The 22,409-nt window shown below is 48.9% G+C and overlaps 1 protein-coding gene across 1 annotated transcript in view; it reads left to right on the top strand.

Moving 5' to 3' along the window:
* ANKRD23 (ankyrin repeat domain 23) overlaps positions 1–21,919 on the top strand; it is a 131,356-nt gene extending 109,437 nt beyond the window's left edge. The window contains exon 9 of the mRNA XM_086943353.1: positions 20,714–21,919. Within this exon, the coding sequence (XP_086799479.1) occupies positions 20,714–20,815 (102 nt within the window). The 3' untranslated portion in view covers positions 20,816–21,919. The remainder of the gene's footprint in view (positions 1–20,713) is intronic.
* The last annotated feature ends 490 nt before the right edge of the window (positions 21,920–22,409 follow it).

Genomic DNA, 22,409 nt, shown 5'->3' with positions numbered 1-22,409 from the left:
GCCAACTCTGGTATCGCTTTATCAAAACATGTCGAGTAAGGTGTCATACGAATTGGAATACTAACCCCTCACCAATTCTGGCGACGGGGTTAGCATTCCACCCTTCTAGAGGGACACAACATGTATGTAACTGTGAACCCCGGTTAAAATTAACTCAAGCCTCAGCATCACAAAATGGATGCTGCCACCACAGACACAAGTCTGACCTCCTGCTGCTGGGAGTCCTTCCAGCGAGGGAGGCTTGGACAAAGGGTTTCCTGTCAGGGGCGGTGCTAGCACCATCCCAGACAGGGTTTTGTGTATCCTGGGTAGGAAGGGCTTTAGAGGAAAGTGACTGCAAGTGGCACCCCGGTGCTCACTATGCATCTGCCAGCTAGAACCAGTTCCAGGGGCACACCAGCCCCTGAGCTGGGGAAAGTCCGGCATGGGAGAGGGGTGTAACCACCCCCCTTCCTGGTCCCACCCATGGGCAGGACCTAGTCGCGTGCCAGCCCCTTTTCCTAGTATAAAGATAGGAGTGGGCCCCCTTCCAAATTAGATCATCTTTGAATCCTGAAACTACTTTCTACGAAAGGATCTCTCGACTTCTTCTCAAGATTTCTCCCTTGTGGCTAAGGAGTAGTCACCCTGCATCCGCAGGCACCATCCAAGCATCGCGGTCTGCTGTAAGTCTCTCCTCCGGATCAAGACTGCCCAGCTCGACGAGAACCGGCTTCCCTGGCACCTCTGACCTCTACCCACATCGTCAGCTCAGCTGAGATCCGTGGGTGCGACGAGACCTCGAGGGACCGGCCATCTTCAAGACTGCACGACGCATGCCCAGCACGACCGCCGAGGGATCCTCGAGTGAGTGCTTTGGGGTCCGAGAAGCCCCAGCCCTGAGCAGCTCCAGCACCGAAGTTCAGCCCTCCAACATCCACCAGATCTGCGTGGGGCCCTTCTGCTCTTTGCTGCTCACCGTGTTGTCTGGCTACTAGCCTGCTGGCTTGTGGACTTCCCGACGACGAACGATGACATCAACACCGCTGGTCTGGTTGCTCCAGACTGGCCCTTGCTCCCCTCCAAAAGAGGAGCACCCCGGACCCTCCTGGTCCACTCCAGACGCCATTTTGAGTCCACCGCGTGGGCTTGCATTTGCCAAGACTTGTTGCCCCAATCCCGGGTCCAGTGACGTCGACAGCAGATACCATCGTGGTACAGCTCGCACCTCCATCCTGGTCGCCGACAACGCCTCCTGGTCCGTGAGACTGCAGAGCCCAGCGTCGCCCACTCACCTGGTCGAGGTGACTTCAGCCGGTGCCATCCTGGTGCCCATCTAATCACTGGCTAGTGATTCAGAACTTGGTCCCCTCTGCTTACAGGTGTCTTCCATCTCCGATCCAGGCTTGGATCCATCCGAATCTCTTCACTGGTCGCCTGCCAGCAACTCCTTCTTTCAGGCTCCATAGACTGCAACGAGGATTCCCGACGTCTTTCCAGACCTATGCAGCCGCAGCTCCTGGGCTAGGTAACTTCGGCATTTCGGTGCCCCAGCATAGCCTCACTATCCAAGGGTCCAGATCCTTTTTCGTTTCAGCTCTACCTAGTCGGATTCGTCTGATAACACTAACTTTACGAAATCTAGCACCCATAGACTTTGTCCCGCATCCCGCGTGAGAGTGCACACTCTGCACCCGATCTCCCTAGGCCTCCTGCTAGTAATCTGAAGGTTCAGTAGTCAAGTCCTAGCGATCCCAAAGCCTATTAGTGTAGTACTTACCTGCTAGTAATTTCGCATTCCACTTTTAGAGTATATGGTTTTTCGTGCCCCTTGGGCATTTGTGTAAATTGTGCAACTTTGCGTATTTTCTTAAGAGCTTTGTATTGTGCTTAGCACCCTGTCCTCATAAAGAGTCCAGGGTTGTTGTGTTCTAAATAAATATACTTTATTTTCATAACAACTTGTGTGGTGTCCTTTCACTTGGTGTTCAAGGGGTATATGTGATGGTATAACAGCTGGCTTAACACGCCCTCTAGAGTTTAGCCTAAAGACTGCTCTTGTCCACGCTGCTAGGATAGCTGGTCTACGGTTGACTTACAACCAATCATCAATAAGGGTTGTTTGGACTGATACAAAGTGCTCACTAGAATAGTGAATATTATATATCAGGCCAACTTCTCACATTGGTGAGCAGCGGTTGGGATTTGAGCTTGCTGTTGTTTTACCACACGTATCCTAAGAATATCATTGTGAAAGATCACATAAGTATTAAGGTACATATAACTTAGCTTAGAATACTCTGAGTTCTACTGAACCAGCTGTTGTAGTTCAACAGGGCCTAGCACACCCTGACTACAACTCTTGGCAAGGGATCAGTAGGCAAACAAATAGTGTAGGTAGGTGCATCACTTACACCACACTAGAAGCATGTCGGACAGAGGAGGGAACACAGAAGCCCCCCTCGTGTCAGTGGACACTCCACAGGCCACTTCACGATATGCTGCTCTTAGCTTCCAGGAGATGAGACAATTGTGTACCTCCAGGAAGCTAAAACAGGGTTCTAACCCTACCATTCCCTTTCTGATTGGTCTCTTATAGACTTATGATGCCAGGAGAACTGCTAACCCAGATTCTTCTAATCCAGATGGGAATATGCCCCCCTTAGAGGGAACCACTGGTGACCCTGACCGCCACCTCCAGGCTGCAGATGATACAGAGGAGGAGGAGAAAGAGGAGTTATCAGAGGATGAGGCAGACAAAGGTCAGGTAGAAGTCAGTAGACTTACTAGGACCAACTTAAGTAGGCATGAGAATGGATTTGGGGGACCCCCAGGGCCACTCTCAGGCAGACTTAACATTGGGAATGGACGAGTTAGGTCTCTATCCAGAGGCTCTAACAGATCCATTCGAACCAATGGCTCTCAGACCTCTTCTCATAGAGGGATGTCATCCCCTAAGAGAAGGGAGCATGAAGCTAAGATGAGGGAAGCCAATCTGAGGATTGAAAGGGAAGAACTTGCCCTGGCCAAAGAGAGGCTTGCCTTTGCTAGAGAGCAAAAGTTAAGTGGGTTAGATCTCACTGGTGGCAGCATTCTCCCAAGAGAAAAAGACAGTTTAGACACTAGACACCTGATTAAGATAGTGCCCCCCTTTAAGCAAGGGGATGATATCCACAAATGGATAACTGCTTTGGAGAGGGCCTGCACTGTCCAGTGCGTCCCCCAGAGTCAGTGGGCAGCTGTCTTGTGGCTCTCCTTTGAAGGCAAAGGTAGAGATAAGCTCCTCACTACTAGAGCTGAGGATGCTAACAATTACCAAGTCCTGAAGAATACACTGATAGATGGGTTTGGCCTAACCACTGAGCAGTACAGGTTGCTGTTCAGGGATACCCAGAAAACTCAGTCTCAGGATTGGTCTGATTTTGTAGATTGTGCCACTAAGGCTTTGGAGGGCTGGTTGCTGGGCAGTAAGGTTACTGATTATACAGGATTGTACAATCTGATCATGAGGGAACAGATTTTAAACAATTGTCAGAACCAGTTGTTGCATCAGCACCTTGATGACTCAGATCTGACCTCTCCCCAAGAATGGGGAAATAAGGCAGACAGATGGGTCAGAACAAGGGTTAAGCAGAACCAGGGTCAGAACAAGGGTTAAGCAGAACCAGGGCCAGAACCAGGGTGGTCAGAAGAAAGCAGACCAGAAGGGTAATAATACAAAAGGTGAACAAAATGACCAGAAGTCTTCGACAGGTCCCCAACAAACCAAAGAGGGTGGGGGTCAGGCTTCCCAGAAGAAGAAGACTCAAGAAGGTCAGTCTAAAAGGTGGTGCCAGTACTGTAAAAGTAAAACTCACTGGTTTAGTGAGTGCACCAAGAAAGGAGGGCAAACTCCTGCCATTGCAGCCCCTAAGGCACCTGCACCCCCTAGTACAGTCAGCAGTGGTAGTGCTCCTCCCAAGGGATTAGTTGGGTTAGCCTTGGGATCTGAGGGGTATGACAACTTAGTTGGCACACTCACTCAGGCTGTCCTTGTCTGTACAGGGGATGTGGATATATCCCCTGATGCCAGTCCCAATACCTTGGGCAAATACAGACAGACACCTTTTATCAATGGCAAGATGGCTCAGGCCTACAGGGACACTTGTGCCAGTGTCACAATGGTGACACCTAACTTTGTGGACCCTGGACAGATCATGCTAGGTCCAGAGTACCTAGTGACCAATGCCAGCAATGTCACTACCCACCATAGTATGGCAATTGTTGATTTCTCCTGGGGAGGGGTAAGTGGCCAAAAGAAGGTTGTTTTTAGTTCAGACCTCCCAGTTGAATGTTTGTTGGGCAATGATTTGGAGTCATCCCTATGGTCAGAAGTGGAGCAGAGGACTCACATGGAAATGTTCGGCTTGCCAGCACATGTGCTTGCTGTGACTAGGTCACAGGCCAGAAGATGCCCCACTGAACAGGTAATGGATCCTGGAACAATGGACCAGACACCTTCCAAGAAGAAGAGCAGTAGGGTTAAGGCTTTGCCTTCCCCCTTGCCCCATGTTGTGGATCAAGTCTCAGAGGAGGCTGACCTCAAAGAGCTGAGGGAAACTGAGCCTAAAGAACTTGAACCTGATCAGGTTGAGTTTCTGGGTTCAGGGGGACCCTCCAGAGAAGACCTGGGGAAGGAACAGTTAGCCTGCCCTTCTCTTGAACCCCTCAGACAGCAGGCTGCCGCTGCTGCTGAGGCTGCAGGGAACGCCACAGGTGCCCACAAGGTATACTGGGAAGATGGACTCCTGTACTCTGAGTCAAGAGACCCCAAGCCTGGTGCAACCAGGAAGCTGGTCATCTCCTTGTCTCTGAGAGGTTTCCTTCTCACCTTGGCCCATGAGATTCCCCTTGCTGGACACTTAGGCCAGAACAAGACTTGGGACAGAATTGTCTCACTTTCACTGGCCTCACATGAATGAAGATACCAAGGAGTTTTGTCGCTCCTGTGTCACTTGCCAAGCCAGTGGTAAGTCAGGTGGCACAACAAAGGCCCCCCTTATACCAATGCCTGTGGTGGGGGTGCCCTTTGAAAGGGTGGGGATTGACATTGTTGGTCCAATGGAACCCCAGACAGCATCAGGGCACAAGTTTATACTGGTGGTGGTGGACCATGCCACCAGGTATCCTGAAGCTATTCCCCTTAGGACCACTACAGCACCTGTTGTGGCAAGAGCCCTAGTTGGAGTGTTCTCCGGAGTGGGCTTCCCTAAGGAGGTTGTCTCTGACAGAGGTGCAAACTTCATGTCAGGATATTTGACTGCTATGTGGAAGGAATGTGGTGTCAACTACAAGTTCACTACACCCTATCACCCACAATGCAATGGGCTTGTTGAAAGGTTCAACAGGACCCTAAAAGGGATGATTCATGGACTACCTGAAAAGCTCAGGCGTAGATGGGATGTCCTGATACCCTGCCTTTTGTTTGCTTACAGAGAGGTCCCACAGAAGGGGGTTGGCTTCAGCCCTTTTGAACTTCTGTATGGGCATCCTGTGAGAGGACCCCTATGTTTGGTGAAGGAAGGATGGGAGAGACCTCTCAAAAAGCCTGCAACCAACATAGTGGACTATGTACTTGGTCTCCGCTCCAGGATGGCTGAGTATATGGAAAAGGCTTCTAAAAACCTTGAGGCAAGCCAAGAACTCCAAAAAGCTTGGCATGACCAAAAGGCTGTCCTGACTGTGTACAAGCCTGGACAGAAGGTGTGGGTGTTGGAGCCAGTGGCCCCAGCAGCACTCAAAGACAAATGGTCTGGGCCCCACACAATCCTTGAGCAAAAGGGAGAGGTCACCTACCTGGTGGACCTTGGAACTCCCAGGAGCCCCCACAGGGTGCTCCATGTTAACAGGCTCAAAGCATATGTTGACAGGAAGGACATGAGCTTGCTCATGGCCACAGATGAGGGACAGGAGGAGGAGAGTGACCCTCTCCCAGACCTGCTCACTCAGAATCCTGATGATGGATCAGTAGATGGTGTTGTCTTTTGTGGCAGCCTCTCTGAACATCAACAGAAGGATTGCAAACAAGTTCTTCAATCCTTCAGACATATGTTCTCTCTGACACCCAGTCAAACCAATTGGTGTACCCATGAGGTTGACACTGGTGACAGCCTGCCAGTCAAGAGTAAAATCTACAGGCAGCCTGATCATGTTAGAGACTGCATTAAGACAGAAGTGCAGAAAATGTTGGAGCTGGGAGTCATTGAGCCCTCAGATAGCCCTTGGGCTAGTGAAGTAGTTCTAGTGCCAAAGCCTCACACCCAGGGTGGTAAGAAAGAGATGAGGTTTTGCGTAGACTACAGAGGCCTCAATGCAGTCACTAAGACTGATGCCCACCCAATACCAAGGGCAGATGAGCTTATAGATAGATTGGCTTCTGCCAACTACTTAAGCACATTTGACCTGACAGCTGGGTATTGGCAAATCAGGTTAGCTGAGGATGCCAAGCCCAAGACAGCATTTTCAACCCCTGGTGGACATTATCAATTTGTGGTAATGCCCTTTGGTCTGAAAAATGCACCTGCCACCTTCCAAAGGCTGATGAATCAAGTTCTCACTGGGCTGGATGACTTCTGTGCAGCATATCTTGATGATATAGCTGTCTTTAGTTCCACCTGGGAGGATCACCTGGTCCACCTGAGGAAAGTGTTAGAGGCACTGCAAGCAGCAGGTCTCACTATCAAGGCCACAAAGTGCCAGATAGGGCAGACACAGGTTGTATACCTGGGCCACCTTGTAGGTGGAGGCCAGGTTCAGCCACTGGAGAGCAAGATACAATCCATCAAGGATTGGGCTCCTCCAACCACCCAGACTCAGGTTCGAGCTTTCTTGGGCCTGACTGGTTACTATAGGAAATTTGTCAGAAATTATGGATCAATTGTGACTCCACTTAATGAACTGACAAGTAAAAAGATGCCAAAGAAAGTTCAGTGGACAGCAGGCTGTCAAAAAGCATTCGATGACCTAAAGCAGGCCATGTGCACAGCACCTATCCTAAAGAGTCCAGACTACTCCAAACCATTCATTGTCCAAACAGATGCTTCTGAGTTGGGTGTGGGAGCTGTTCTATCTCAACTGAATTTTGATGGTCATGACCAGCCCATTGCTTTTATAAGCAGAAGGCTGACCCCCAGAGAGAAAAATTGGTCAGCTATTGAGAGGGAGGCCTTTGCTGTGGTTTGGGCCCTGAAGAAACTGAGGCCATACTTGTTTGGCACTCATTTCAAGATTCAGACCGACCATAAGCCCCTCTTGTGGCTAAATCAGATGAAGGGTGAAAACCCCAAACTGCTTAGGTGGTCCATTTCCCTACGGGGGATGGATTTTACAGTGGAGCATAGACCTTGCACTGATCATGGCAATGCAGATGGGCTCTCCAGGTATTTCCACTTAGAGCAGGAAGACTCACCTGGTCAAGGTTAGTTTATTGTCCCAAAGTTTTTTGGGGGGGGGGGGTCATGTAGGAGAGTAGGGTCTGCAATCCTATGATCACCCCAGATTTTTGCTTTTTGCTTCACTGGTTTACGACTTCTCTGGCTGTGGGCCTGCTAATCAGACCCACAGCCTTGCTGTTCTCTCACTAAATTGACACGTGTACCTTAGGTGCATTTACCAATTGGTACTGGGCCACCTTATCAGACCCTGTAACTCAAGGCATAGGTGTACCCAGGGGCTGCAGCATGTATTATGCCACCCCTGGCTGGCCATCTAAATCTGACACAACTGGCTGCACGACAGCTGGGGCAAGGTGGTGTAAGCACCCTTTGCTTTAGATATAGTATACCTATATCTAACCCTAAAATGGACACCCGTATTCCTATCAGTCACTCCTATGGCAGGCCTTGACAATCCTGAAGGCAGAGTGCTTGGAATCGTGTGAGATGGTGCTCTGGCATGAGCTGAGCCCGTTTGCAGCTTGCGGAACCAATTCCTAATAGCTGTTCCATGATAACGCGTACCATATACTCTTAAGTGCATTATAATCCTCGCGGTTAAATGCCAACTCTGGTATTGCTTTATCAAAACATGTCGAGTAAGGTGTCATACGAATTGGAATACTAACCCCTCGCCAATTCTGGCGACGGGGTTAGCATTCCACCCTTCTAGAGGGACACGACATGTATGTAACAGTGAACCCCGGTTAAAGTTAACTCAAGCCTCAGCATCACAAAATGGATGCTGCCACCACAGACACAAGTCTGACCTCCTGCTGCTGGGAGTCCTTCCAGCGAGGGGGGCTTGGACAAAGGGTTTCCTGTCAGGGGCGGTGCTAGCACCATCCCAGACAGGGTTTTGTGTATCCTGGGTAGGCAGGGCTTTAGAGGAAGGTGACTGCAAGTGGCACCCCGGTGCTCACTATGCATCTGCCGGCTAGAACCAGTTCCAGGGGCACACCAGCCCCTGAGCTGGGGAAAGTCCGGCATGGGAGAGGGGTGTAACCACCCCCCTTCCTGGTCCCACCCATGGGCAGGACCTAGTCGCGTGCCAGCCCCTTTTCCTAGTATAAAGATAGGAGCGGGCCCCCTTCCAAATTAGATCATCTTTGAATCCTGAAACTACTTTCTACGAAAGGAACTCTCAACTTCTTCTCAAGATTTCTCCCTTGTGGCTAAGGAGTAGTCACCCTGCATCCGCAGGCACCATCCAAGCATCGCGGTCTGCTGTAAGTCTCTCCTCCGGATTAAGACTGCCCAAGCTCGACGAGAACCGGCTTCCCTGGCACCTCTGACCTCTACCCACATTGTCAGCTCAGCTGAGATTCGTGGGTGCGACGAGACCTCGAGGGACCGGCCATCTTCAAGACTGCACGACGCTTGCCCAGCACGACCGCCGAGGGATCCTCGAGTGAGTGCTTTGGGGTCCGAGAAGCCCCAGCCCTGAGCAGCTCCAGCACCGAAGTTCAGCCCTCCAGCATCCACCAGATCTGCGTGGGGCCCTTCTGCTCTTTGCTGCTCACCGTGTTGTCTGGCTACTAGCCCGCTGGCTTGTGGCCTTCCCGACGACGAACAACGACATCAACACCGCTGGTCTGGTTGCTCCAGACTGGCCCTTGCTCCCCTCCAAAAGAGGAGCACCCCGGACCCTCCTGGTCCACTCCAGACGCCATTTTGAGTCCACCGCGTGGGCTTGCATTTGCCAAGACTTGTTGCCCCAATCCCGGGTCCAGCGACGTCGACAGCAGATACCATCGTGGGACAGCTCGCACCTCCATCCTGGTCGCTGACAACGCCTCCTGGTCCGTGAGACTGCAGAGCCCAGCATCGCCCACTCACCTGGTCGAGGTGACTTCAGCCGGTGCCATCCTGGTGCCCATCTAATCACTGGCTAGTGATTCAGAACTTGGTCCCCTCTGCTTACAGGTGTCTTCCATCTCCGATCCAGGCTTGGATCCATCCGAATCTCTTCACTGGTCGCCTGCCAGCAACTCCTTCTTTCAGGCTCCATAGACTGCAACGAGGATTCCCGACGTCTTTCCAGACCTATGCAGCCGCAGCCCCTGGGCTAGGTAACTTCGGCATTTCGGTGCTCCAGCATAGCCTCACTATCCAAGGGTCCAGATCCTTTTTCGTTTCAGCTCTACCTAGTCGGATTCGTCCGACAACACTAACTTTACGAAATCTAGCACCAATAGACTTTGTCCCGCATCCCGCGTGAGAGTGCACACTCTGCACCCGATCTCCCTAGGCCTCCTGCTAGTAATCTGAAGGTTCAGTAGTCAAGTCCTAGCGATCCCAAAGCCTATTAGTGTAGTACTTACCTGCTAGTAATTTCGCATTCCACTTTTAGAGTATATGGTTTTTCGTGCCCCTTGGGCATTTGTGTAAATTGTGCAACTTTGCGTATTTTCTTAAGAGCTTTGTATTGTGCTTAGCACCCTGTCCTCATAAAGAGTCCAGGGTTGTTGTGTTCTAAATAAATATACTTTATTTTCATAACAACTTGTGTGGTGTCCTTTCACTTGGTGTTCAAGGGGTATATGTGATGGTATAATAGCTGGCTTAACACTAGGCATGGGTAAATTTTGCGAATCTCGCGTTCGCGAATTTTGCGGATTTGCGAACTCGCAATCCGCAAAATCCGCGAATTTTTTTTTTTTGTGTTCGCGCGGGTTTCTGCCAGTTCGCGAGGGTTTTTGTACAATTTCGCAAACGCGAACTTACCTGTCCGGTCGCAAGTTTTGCGAACTTGTTGTTTCTACGTGTCCAGCCTGTTTGGGACACTCTTCTTCATCACTGCCACCCTCTGTCACCACTGCCACTCTCTGACTACTCATGCCACCCTCTGGCCCACCCATGCCACCCTCTGTTTCATCACAGCACCCTCTGGTTGTCCAGTGTACATTATTGTGGCAAAGCAAAGCACACCTTCCCTGCCTCAAGTGACCTGAATTAATTTGGGGCTGATTAATGTGTCACAGAATATTTTTTTAGCTGGCACCTGCTTCCTTAGTGCTTCCTGATTAGTGATCTTTTGCACTTGCTAAGTGCTTTCATTGTTGCAAAATTAGTTACAACACCTGCCCTGCCCCAACTGACAATAATGAATTAGGGGCTGATTAATGTGTCACTGGATTTGAACTTCCAGCCTGGCTCCTGCTTGTCTCCCTTAGCTGTAATTCAGGACCTTTGTGGCATATGTGTAACTATTCTGAGGGTCAGAGCAGGGTCACATAATAGTTGCAAGTAGGCAACTAAACTCTGGAGGGGCCCCTCAGGAAGCACTACAGGAAATGGCTACTAATGATGAGCTTGAACTTTTGAACCTGGTAAGTAGTTTCAGTTTTGCTAAGATCGTATTTCTGCAATTTAGCGCTTATTCGCGGGGCGCGAAGTTGAACTGGGAAGCCACGAACTCACGCGAACAGTGCGAGCAAGCCATAAAATCCGCTGCTCGCGGATTTGCAGATTTTGCGGGAAATTCGCGAATCTCGCGGATTGCGAATTTACCGAAAATCCGCAAAATCCGCGAGCGGAACGGATTTTCCGCCCATACTTACTTAACACGCCCTCTAGAGTTTAGCCTAAAGACTGCTCTTGTCCACGCTACTAGGATAGCTGGTCTACGGTCGACTTACAACCAATCATCAATAAGGGTTGTTTGGACTGATACAAAGTGCTCACTAGAATAGTGAACATTATATATCAGGCCAACTTCTCACAGCGGCCTTTGCCAACTTTAAGCAATGCCTGAATAACATCTCGGCCTGGATGACTGAGAATTGCTTAAAACTGACACAGTGAAAATCAGAGGTTCTATTTTTCAATCAACCGACTCTGCCACCTTCTAAGTATCAGTGGCCCTCAGAGCTGAACCTCTTCTGCAAGACCCAGATTCGCCAGGTCTCCTCCTCATGCTTCTGGAAGCGGCAAGCTTCGAGGAAATTCCTTCACGTTCCTCCGATTGATTGCAGCGGCCTACGCATTAGTCACATCTCGGCTGGACTGTTCTTATAGTGGCTATCTAGGACTATCAGCCTATCTGGTCCTCATGCTGCAAATAATTGAAAACGCTGTGGCCAGATTAATTAGGAAATGTGCAGTTCCGCCATCGCATCTCCCTGCATTTGCGGATTCTCCACCAGCTACCCGTCAGTAGGAGGATTGAGTTCAAGGCGCTCACTCTGGCCTACAGAGCCACCAGGGAACGGGCCCAGGCTATCTGAGACATAGATTGCAAAACTATCAGCGAGACCGGGTCCTGAGATCAAATCACCTGAAATTGCTCAGGATTCCTTGTTTCCTTAAGGCCAGAATAGGCAGTAGTGCATTCTCGGTTAGAGCTGCGAAGCTCTGGAATGCTATGCCTCTCCACCTCTGCATGACGGGGCCAGAACCGGCCTTCATGAGAGCTCTAAAGATCTGTCTCTTTAACCTCTCATAGCTCCTCTTCTTGTTTCTTCTTGCTGTGTATCTGCAACCCAGCGCCAGGACACCTCCGTTCATTTATTATTATTTTATTATTATGGTGAGTCAGATTATATCAGAGCAAGCGATTTTTAGAACCTACTGGGCTGTTCTGGCTTGAGCTGGCAAAGAACAGGTATTCTGTTCATTCAGAAACTGAATAAGCAATAAAGACACCTTTAAATCTTGTCGCATTTGCTGTACATTCAAAGACAGAGGTCAAATGTCAGCTTTTGTTTTCTTACAAATTGCTGCTTATATTATCCTGGAGATTGGCGTTTACTTTTCTAGCAAAGTTAGAGGATTTTGCAAAGTGAACTGTCTAACAATTGCGCTGTGTGCAAAATGAAAGGCTGTAAGATTTTATTAAACAATATTTGAATATTGTGTAAATGTACTGCTCAAATATATTTCAGTAGTTAAGAAAGCATATTTTTTGTAATTCTGAAATGTGATGGAGACAACGATTTCAATAGGACTAAAATAAACTAGGGCACTTTACCTGGTGATGTGCAAATAGTAAACATTTGCTGAGACCATGATTTCCACACATTGTTTGTACACTATATAGTTTTATATGGTGCCTTAAATGAGGATTTTTTGCATTTGGTCTGCATATATTACTCATTAAGGAAAGAACGCCTCTCGCTGCTTAAACGCATCTTCAGTGAGAGGGGGATTTGTTCCTGCTAAACAGCAATAATGAGGAGCCTTAAACCCTATGAACCCTCAGTTAAATTGTAAACTCTTTACATTTTTGCAATTACTTGACAAATTACTCAAACAGGGCATCAAGGGCAGAGCGCCAGCATGAGATAGTTTGTTTGTATAGCAATAAAACAACCAGATGTCTGAAGACAGAAGACAGCTATAGGATTCTTTAAAAATCTGGGACTCTGGTACTCTGTATAAACAGAAACAAAAATCCAACTTGCCACTTTCATGCACAATGACACTTTACAATAACTTAGCTGAGAGACAATGACTATTGAATTATAATGAAATAAAAACACCTGAGTTGTTAAATGGGTTTTTAGTATTTTTTATATTGTTGAAAGAACAAAGTGAGCTTTTTAGAAATTGACAAACCAGAAAAGTAACTATGAAGTATATATATTTTTTAATGGTTTACTTATCTTGTATTATTGTGACAGTTTGTATTAACTTACAACAATAAAATCAAATTGAATTATATAGTTTTATCAGTAAAAACTGCATGTCATTGGAAGTTTGTGGCCATTTCAATGGAAAATGTGCTGTTTAATATACAGTGCACTACCACATCATGCTTTAGCATAATATTTTTTTAAACACTCATTTTATCACATATATATTACTCACAGCAGTACATCAGTATACATTACTTCAATATCAACATTTTTTATCAAAATGCCAATCCGTGTGTGCGATAGCGTTACAATTGATATTACATTCATACGCTCTGCTAAACAGTCAACCCAACATTTCAGTGTCAATTTGGTTTTCCCTGTGGTATCAACTGGGCACTTGGCAACGATCCATCTGCCCGCTCCCATCCTCTCTCAGCAGCACGTTTATAAGCCTGGCCAATACAAACTGGTCCATGGGTTAGGTGGGCATCCTCCATTCATGAGAAGATGTGTCCCCAGGGAATAAGTCCCCAAATGTGCGCAGCCCGTATCGCAGCAGCGTGCGCCTCACCAGTGACTCTGACGTGATGGGCACCCACAGGTTGTCCACCAGTGGGAGTTGGTTGCTTAAGTATAATATTTATTTAAAGTTTGAGTTTTGATATATGAACTGCAAAACATTCCTGCCCTCTGGCGATGATTATGGTATTGTTTTGTAATTGCATTTATATAGCCCTTACTACCCCAGACGAGGCGTCGAAGAGCTTTTCGGCGAGTAGCACGCTACTCCAGAACCCATAAAGGATTAGTGTTGAATTAGTATAGTGAAATATGAAAGTAATTTGAGTGGTGGAAAGGTTAGTCAGTTATTTGAATTGAGAAGGATAGCTGAGGCATAGAAAAGGGAAAAAGGTTTGCATTTATATAGCACTTGTTACCCCTGATGGGGTGTTGAAGCGCTTTTTGGTGAGTAGCACACTACTCCAGAACCCATAAAGGATTAGTGTTTATATTAGTATAGTGAAATATGAAAGTAATTTGAGTGGTGGATAGTAGTCCGTTATTTGGATTGAGAAGCGTAGTGGAGGGATGTTTTGGGGCTCATAGCAGTAGAACGGAAGCTTGGGATGAGTAAAAGGTAGGTTGAGGGGTAAGAGTCATAGGGAAGGGTTTAGAAAGGCTTGTTTCGGAGATAGAGTAGTAAAGAGGTAAGAGATTATGCAAGGAGGGGTAGAGTAGGGAAGAGTATAGAAAGGGCTATCTTGGGGGCCATAGTAGTGTTATGGGGTTTGGGATGAATGAAAAAGTTGAGGCAATGGATATATTGATAGCGGTACAGGGTAGTGCACTGGAAAGAGTAGTAGAAAGAGGTTTGAGATGAATATAGAACCCTCTGGTTCAAAAGTCCCACAAGAGTAGGAGAGAGCATCCGGGAGGCGTCCCCCGGGTTGTCCCCCTACGCAAGTCAGCGTTCGTGTGTACTCTAAATCTGTGCTAGATTCTTATTATACATGGAACAAAAGTTTAATCTAATAAATCAAACAAAAGAGTTCCTGCACAGCAGAAATGCAGATGAAGAAAAAGGTGACTGAAAAAAAATATTTGCCTAGAGTGACAGTTTGAGACCTGTTTATGGGCCAAGCGCATTACAGTTCGGTCCAGTAGATTATTCATATCGCAAAGCCTGCAGGCCTGGTAACATTTCCATGCTTTTTCGAGGCCTAATAATAGGGCTAAATGTTTGAGAGTGCATGAAGAACAAGTTACTTACCTTACACTTAGTGTTAGATTCCTTACCTTGGATTCCTTAACTTAGAATATCCCCAGGCGTCAGGCTGGATTTGGAAAGTTTTCACTAGCAGTACCTCTGCGCGTCAGTAAGTGGCATCATGCAGCTACACGCCTGTGTCTGGAGTCGTATGTGCCGATATGACGTCATGGAGACTACTTAGGCGCCACACATGCGCGCTGACGTCAGTTCTGTACACTACTGTCTACGCCAGGACTGCAGAGCCATGCAAGACACTGACCACTGGTGCATAAGACTAGGGCCCCAACAGGGATGACCTTAACACTAAAAATCAGTTCGCAGAACGGGGAGGATGGGTGGGGCGGTAAGGAATCTAACACTAACTAATGTTTCTTACAGATATATCGTTACCGAAGGTAAGTAACTTGTTCATCTGAAAGAAACATGTTCGTGTTAGATTCTTTACCTTAGAATAGATAACACAGCAATACCAACCCCGGTGGTGGGTCTGCGAACTAAGATCACACCAGAAAATCCCAGAGAACAGAACGGCCAAAGAAGCCGTCCCTCCGCACTTGGCTGTTAAGGCAATGTCCTGCAAAGGGACTCCCCGTCCCATAGCAGTAGTGGCTGCAATCGCCTGAGTAGAATGGGCAAGCAGCCCCACAGGAGGCTCCTTTTTAGCCAGGGAGTAACATGCTTTAATACACAGAACAACCCACCAAGAGATGGTTCGTTTGTGCACAGCCCAACCTTTCTTAGCGCCCACGCAGCCTATAAAGAGTTGTTCATCCACCTGGAACTGTTATGTGCGCTTCAGATAGAACGATAGCGCACATTTTGGGTCCAGATGGTGGAGCCTCTCTTCCTCTTTTGAAGGATGCAGAGGCCAAAGAAGGTGGGCAAAGTAATGGTCTGCCCGATGTGGAAGGGCGTGACAACCTTTGGCAGAAAAGAAGGACGGGTCCTTAACACCACCTTGTCCAGATGAACAGAGAGGAAAGGAGGTTTAGAAGAAAGAGTCTGACGCTCACTCACTCTTCTGGCAGTGGGGATAGCAACCAGGAAAGCAGTCTTTAAGTTGAGAAGACGTAACGGACAGTTGTGAAGCGGCTCAAAGGGAGCATATATTAAATAAGTCAACACAAGATTCAAGCCCCACTAAGGCATTATAAAGGGGACCGGAGGGAACGTGTGTGTAATGCCTTTCAAGAAACGACTAACAACAGGGGACTTGAAAAGAGAAGGCTGATATGGAAGCCTTAAAAAGGCAGAAATGGCCGAGAGATAGCCCTTGATAGTGCCCAGAGCGGAGCCCTGCTGGGCCAGAGAAAGGAGGAACAGAAGAAATTCTGAAAGAGGGGCAGAAAGTGGGTCCACAGCCTTCGCTGTGCACCATGCCACAAATTTATCCCACTTGAAGGTGTATACCATCTTAGTAGAGGGAAGCCTGGCTACCATGATAACATCACAGACTTCGAAATGAAGGTCAAAAGCTGTCACCTGTTGCTGCCCAATCTCCACGCATGTAGGTGGAGGCTGGACAGGTTTGGGTGAAGGACAGTCCCCTGCTGCTGGGACAGAAGATCCTCCCAAAGAGGCAGTAGGATCGGAGGACAGATTGCCAGACTGAGTAGCTCGGGACACCATACTCTTCTTGCCCAATCCGAAGCCACAAGAATGACTTGGGCCCGGTCGCGCCTGATTTTCTTCAACACTCTGGGCAGAAGTGGTATAGGCAAAAAGGCGTTCAACAGACCGCAACTCCACTTGCGACGAAAAGCGTCTCCGAGCGAGTGTCGCCTTAGAAATTCCAATGCGCGAATTGATGACATTGCACGTTCTCTTCGGTGGCAAATAGATCTAACCAAGGCTCTCCCCAGTGGAGAAAGAGACCTTGCACCACGTCCGAAGTCAGACGCCATTCGTGATCCAACATGCATCTGTGGCTGAGTTCGTCCGCCCTGGCGTTCACGGAGCCTGCCAGGTGTTGAACCACCAGAGACATGCCCCGATGTTCCAGCCATGTCCAGTGGCACAGAAGCTCCTGACATAGGGTCCACGGCCCCACCCCACCCTGTTTGTTACAATACCACATGGCGGTGGTGTTGTTTGTGAACACCTGTACTACCTGTCCCCGGATAGAGGGAAGGAAGGCTTTCTGAGCAAATCGGATTGCCCACAGCTTCAGAAGGTTGACATGGAGCCGGGACTCCGCCGGAAACCAGAGGCCCCTGATCTCTGCCTCTCCCATGTGGCCACCCCATTCCAGGAGGGACGCATCCGTCACCACTGTGAGCTCCTGGTTGGGGAAAGGGAGAGGGATCTGCCATTGACCCAATTGCGATTCGTGAGCCACCACTGCAATTGTTGTGCAGTGCCCTCCGAGATCTGGACGTGGTTGGACAGGCTGCCCTGATACTGTGCCCACTGGAACTTTAGGTCCCACTGCAGAGCCCGCATATGCCACCTGGCATGATGTATCAGAAGGATGCAGGAGGCCATCAGGCACAGGAGCCCGGAGGGTCATCGTGGCTGAAACCCGGGATAGAGGCTGAAAGATCGGAATCATAGCCTGAATATCCCGGATCCGCTGTTCGAGAGGATAGACCAGAAACTTTGCAGAATCCAGAACCGCTCCAATGAAGTGGAGCTTCTGAGAGGGGCTCAGGTGCGACTTCGGCACATTGATGGAAAACCCCAGCAAATGCAGGAGGTCGTCCGTGGTCTGGAGGTGGGAGATGACAGTTTGGTGCGAGCCCGCCTTCAACAACCAGTCGTCTAGATAGGGGAAGACTGAGACCCCCGATCTGCGCAGATGAGCTGCGACCACCGCCATCACTTTCGTGAACACCGAGGGGCGCTGGTAAGGCCAAAGGGGGGCACGATAAACTGAAAGTGCTCGTGGCCTACCATGAACCGCAGGTAACACTGGTGGGCCGGCAGGACGGGGGCATGAAAATGGGCCTCCTGCAAGTCTAACGCTACCATCCAGTCCCTGGATCAAGAGCAGACAAGACCTGAGCCAAAGTCAACATCTTCAACTTCTCCTTCAGGAGGAAGCGGTTGAAGTTCCGGAGGTCCAAGATGGGACGCAGACCCCCTTTGTCCTTCTTGGAGACCAGAAAGTAGTGGGAATAACAACCACTCCCTACTTCTTGTACAGTAACGCACTGAATGGCCCCCTTGGCCAAGAGGGCCGTGACTTCCTGCTGGAGAAGTGCCAAGTGTTCCCCCGACATGCAGCAGTACTGAGGTGGCATTGTTGGAGGGGTGGACTGAAAGGGAAGGGAGTAACTCTTGTGGATGATCTGCAACACCCACTTGTCCGATGTAATAGCGTACCAGTGGGGTAGGTGATGTCGGATCCTGCCACCCACCAGCGTTGGGTGCCCCCCAAAGGTCGGATTAGGAAGGTTTGGAGGTAAAAGCAGTGGGGCAAAGGACACCCATGCTGATTCCCAGACCCGCCCCTGCCGAAACCGCGGCCATGGCCCCGCTAAGGCTGACTCTGCACAGGCTTGCTGAAGGAACATGCCTGGGCGCCCCTTCAGTGGTCACAAAAGGAACGAAAACCAGGAGTGGCTGGGCTTTTCATGGAAAGACCTAAAGACTTGGTCGTGATCCGCGGGTCCTTAAAATGCTCTGTTTTATCGCCAAACAGGCGAGTGCCATCAAAGGGCATGTCCATGAGTGAGCTTTGGACTTCTGGCAAGAACCTGGTAGATCTCAATCAGGTGTGGCGACGAAGCGCCACAGTCGTGGAAACTGACCTACCTAGTGGGTCTGCGGTGTCCAAACCCCACTGAATGACAAACTTAGCAGTATCTTTACCCTCGGCAACAGCTTGGGACAGCACAGGTTGGATCTCTTCAGGACACTGAAGAGATCATTAAATGGCAGCAGGGGCTCCGACGAAGTGGACACCGTCAGGAGCACCTCAGTGAGGAGATTAGTTTTTAGGGCCACCGTAGGGAGATCAAGGGTGAGGATCTCAGCTGCCCAACATAGTACCACCGTGTAAGAAGTGCCCTCCTCCATGGTAGCCAGACCCCGGGTCAGAGAAGACATCAAGGCCGCGGGCCTCCTCTAACTCGTCCGCCCAGTCCTGCTCAGAGTCACACTGACTAGCAAGAGGGTCCTCGGACCCCTCCCAGCCGTCCTCCGCTGTATGTGGTACAGACTGCGGCAGCAGGGCAGGGATCGGGGAAGGAACAAACCCCTATTATCAACAAAAGAGCGCCACAGTTTTTAATGTGAACAACTGGCCCTTAATAAAGTTTGTTGAGGCACAGTTGTGATCTTTTACAAACACACCTTTGCACTGATCACTCCCTTCACACACACCAGCTCCGCTGCACTCGCAGGCGTGGTAGCACACAGGTGGGGATAGTCGGCCCCCCCTGTGACCGAACCCCATGATGAAGCATGTCACCTCTAGGGTGAGTGAGGGTTCTTTTAGAAAATAAATAATTTTTCATTCCCTCCCACATTGCTTAATGACCATTCACATTTAGGTAGGTTTCACCTTTTGTTCACTGTGATATAGGGTTTCACTTGTGTCTTACTGGCGCTCTTTTGTTGATAATAGGTATTAAAATAAGGGGTGGGAGAGTAGCCATTATTCCCTTCCTCTCTTGTTGTATATACAAGGAACAAACCCCGCCGGGAACGGCGCAGTGTCCCAATGCGGATCCCAGGTAGGGACAAAATTGTCCGGGAACTTAAGCAGGGGCGGAACAAATGGCATCCACTGCAGCGTCGGAGGCGGAGCCGGAACCGGAGCCGGTAGCGTGGAACCTTGTGGTGCCGTTGCCAGAGCCAGCGGCGCAGGATCCTGTGGCTCCCGACCGCCGGCGGCGCAGATGGCGCGCCGGGAGGATCCTGAGGCCTAAACAGGCGGTCCATGGTAGCAAGAAATTCTTGCACCTGTGGGGAGTCGCCGACGGACCCGGATAAGGTGGGTAGGCCGCGGGACTCCCAGGCTCAGGGGTAGAACCCCTGTCCCCCTCGTCCACATCCAGGGACCGACAGGGGGACGTCGGAGAGCGACAATGCTTCTTCGACTTCTTTTTGTGTCGTCTCTTACCCGAATCCGAGGGTGAAGACTTGGCGTCCAAGGAGCGATGATGGTGGCCCCGCGAGTGTCCTCTGGAGCGGCCCTTGGACCGTGAACGCCGCTGGGACGAGTGCCGTACCTCAAGCTTCTACTGGCACCGCTCCCTCAAGGCATTCGGGCCATGGCCAGACAGACCATACAAGACCAAGGCCCCACAAACTTAAAACCAGGCATCCCTACATGTAGACTTACAGGCGACAAAAGTCTCAAAAAGATAGTCAAAAAGTGACTAAGGTACATGCTCTAACCAGATTTGCACTTACTGGCGCGGAAAAAGAAAGAACTGACGTCAGCGCGCATGGGTGGTGCCTAAGTAGTCTCCATGACGTCATCTCGGCGCATACGACGCCAGCAACGGACATGGAGCCGCATGGCGCCACCTACTGACACGCAGAGGTACTGCTAGCGAAAACTTTCTGGAACCAGCCTGACGCCTGGGGATATTCTAAGGTAAGAAATCTAAGGTAAAGAATATAACACGAACGTGTTTCTTTCAGATTCTAGGTATTCATGTTGAAGTTCCTTTGGTATTTCGTTATCTACAGTCAGCATCACTTATCTTTAATTGATATATTTGCCAGAGCTACATACAAGGCAGGCATAGCAGGAAGTGATCCCAGTCAGGCATGAGGGGCATTGGCAGAACAAATCACCTAGCATAATGTTGAAAGCAGGGTACTGCATGTTATCAATATAAAAGTTATTTGACAGATGTCGCCCATATACCATTGCTTACCCTCATATTTCGTAACTGTCATCAGTCAGTGGCCATCCTAGATATAATGTTTGTTCCTCTCCTGTTTCTCTTCATTAGGAGGGCCTGACCCCAGTGGATCTGGTGAAGGACTGGCAGACGGGAATCAGGGACAGCCTGAAGTCAGTGGCCGACAGATGGCAGCCGCGTCCGAGGAACTAAAAGGAAAGGTTTGGCAAGACCCACCATTCTCATTGCATCACAGCCTCTTTCGACTCAACAAAATGAACGTTTCTCTTGGCTGTGCCAAAATATCAAAGAAGACTATCATTTGGATATACTTTTTTTTATTTATTTTTTGGCCTAAGCCACTTTTTCTGAGCAGGTCTCGGACATTTGTACAGATTCCATCAGATCGTCACTGGTGACGCTATTTTTGTATTGATGATCTCATCCTAGGACCTGTCTGGAAGTGAAAATGAGTGATCGTGATAAGGAGACAGGTGATCTCGCTGCCCTGAGCAACAACCTTGTGCCTCCCACCAAGCTGATCTCATTTTGATGGACAAGACCAGGGGCCACAAGAGGTCGGCCGATTGTGAAAGGCAAAGGGGGCCACAGCTATCTTTTTTTTTAATTCACTTTACTGGGGGTTACATTTGTAAGGGGGCTTGCTCCACAGCTTCCCTGAACCTGTAGCAGAAGTGAGAGGGGTCTGACTTCTGAATTATTTGCGCTCCACCATTTGTGCTTCAGTATCACATTTTACACGATTTGCCACATGAGGGAGAGATGTAGTCTTTTCTCTAAATGATCTTTGACTTTTCGTAAAACTATTTTAAAGGATTATTCAAATCACAGGTCACGGAGAAACGTAATGAGAAGCTGGAGGAATTATAGAGAAAATAAAGGTTAAGGGGAAGGAATACAAGTAGGCAGATGAAAGAAGAGACATAGGACGTAAAGGGAAAACAAAAGTGAAAAAAACAAACTAAGAATCTGAAAAGGCTGGCGAGGACGAAGGAACAGAGAAGAATAAAGTGAAACGGAGGTAAGATAACATGATAAAATGTGGAGGTGAAAGCAAGAGAGACCTGGGAGAGAGGGAGGATGATAGGCAGATGACTCGAGAGAGAGTGATGGGTTACAAGAAGTGGGTAGAGACAAAGAGGGAAGTGTGTGTCTAGGAGGAAGTGAATGAAAGGGGAAGAATGAGTAGCAATAATGAAGAAACATATGTTAAGAGATGGGAATAACAGAAGAGCCATTAACAAGCCGTGGAGAGACTTTGGGTATTTGGGGAGAGGGGAATAGAAGCAGGAGCACAAAAATCGAGGGAAAACGAGAAAGTGGGGGAAGATATATATATATATTGCAGAGAGTTCAACATTAAAAGATAAACTGCTTGAAGACAAACTAGTACAGGAGGACTTGTGCAGTTCAAAGATCAGTAAATTGTTATGCTCAGATGATGGCAGAGAGGTGAATTCGCAAACATTTAATTTACTTTGTGGGATTCTAAACTTAAGCCCTCTAAAACAGGCTTTAGTTACAGAAAAGCTGTTGTAAGTGCACCATTTGTTTTGAGGGAGGCACATCGAAGACTAATTACCAAACATTAGGAGCTGGAAAGAGGAAGTTGAAAAAAAGACCAATAGGACACAGAATGAAGATGGCATAGAGATGGAGATGCAAGAGATACAGCCATTTGTGCTTCTTCTCACTTCAGTGGCTTGGCACCGGTCATGACTTTGATGGGAACACTGAGGTGGCATTAAATGAGAAGCTTTGGAGAATGATCCGTGCGAACAGCCAC

The sequence above is a fragment of the Lissotriton vulgaris genome, chromosome 11 (assembly GCF_964263255.1).
Source record: "Lissotriton vulgaris chromosome 11, aLisVul1.2, whole genome shotgun sequence".
Classification (NCBI taxonomy): Eukaryota; Metazoa; Chordata; class Amphibia; order Caudata; family Salamandridae; genus Lissotriton; species Lissotriton vulgaris.
The sequence above is the reverse complement of the archived record's forward strand: the minus strand, read 5'-3'. Positions and strand labels throughout refer to the sequence as shown.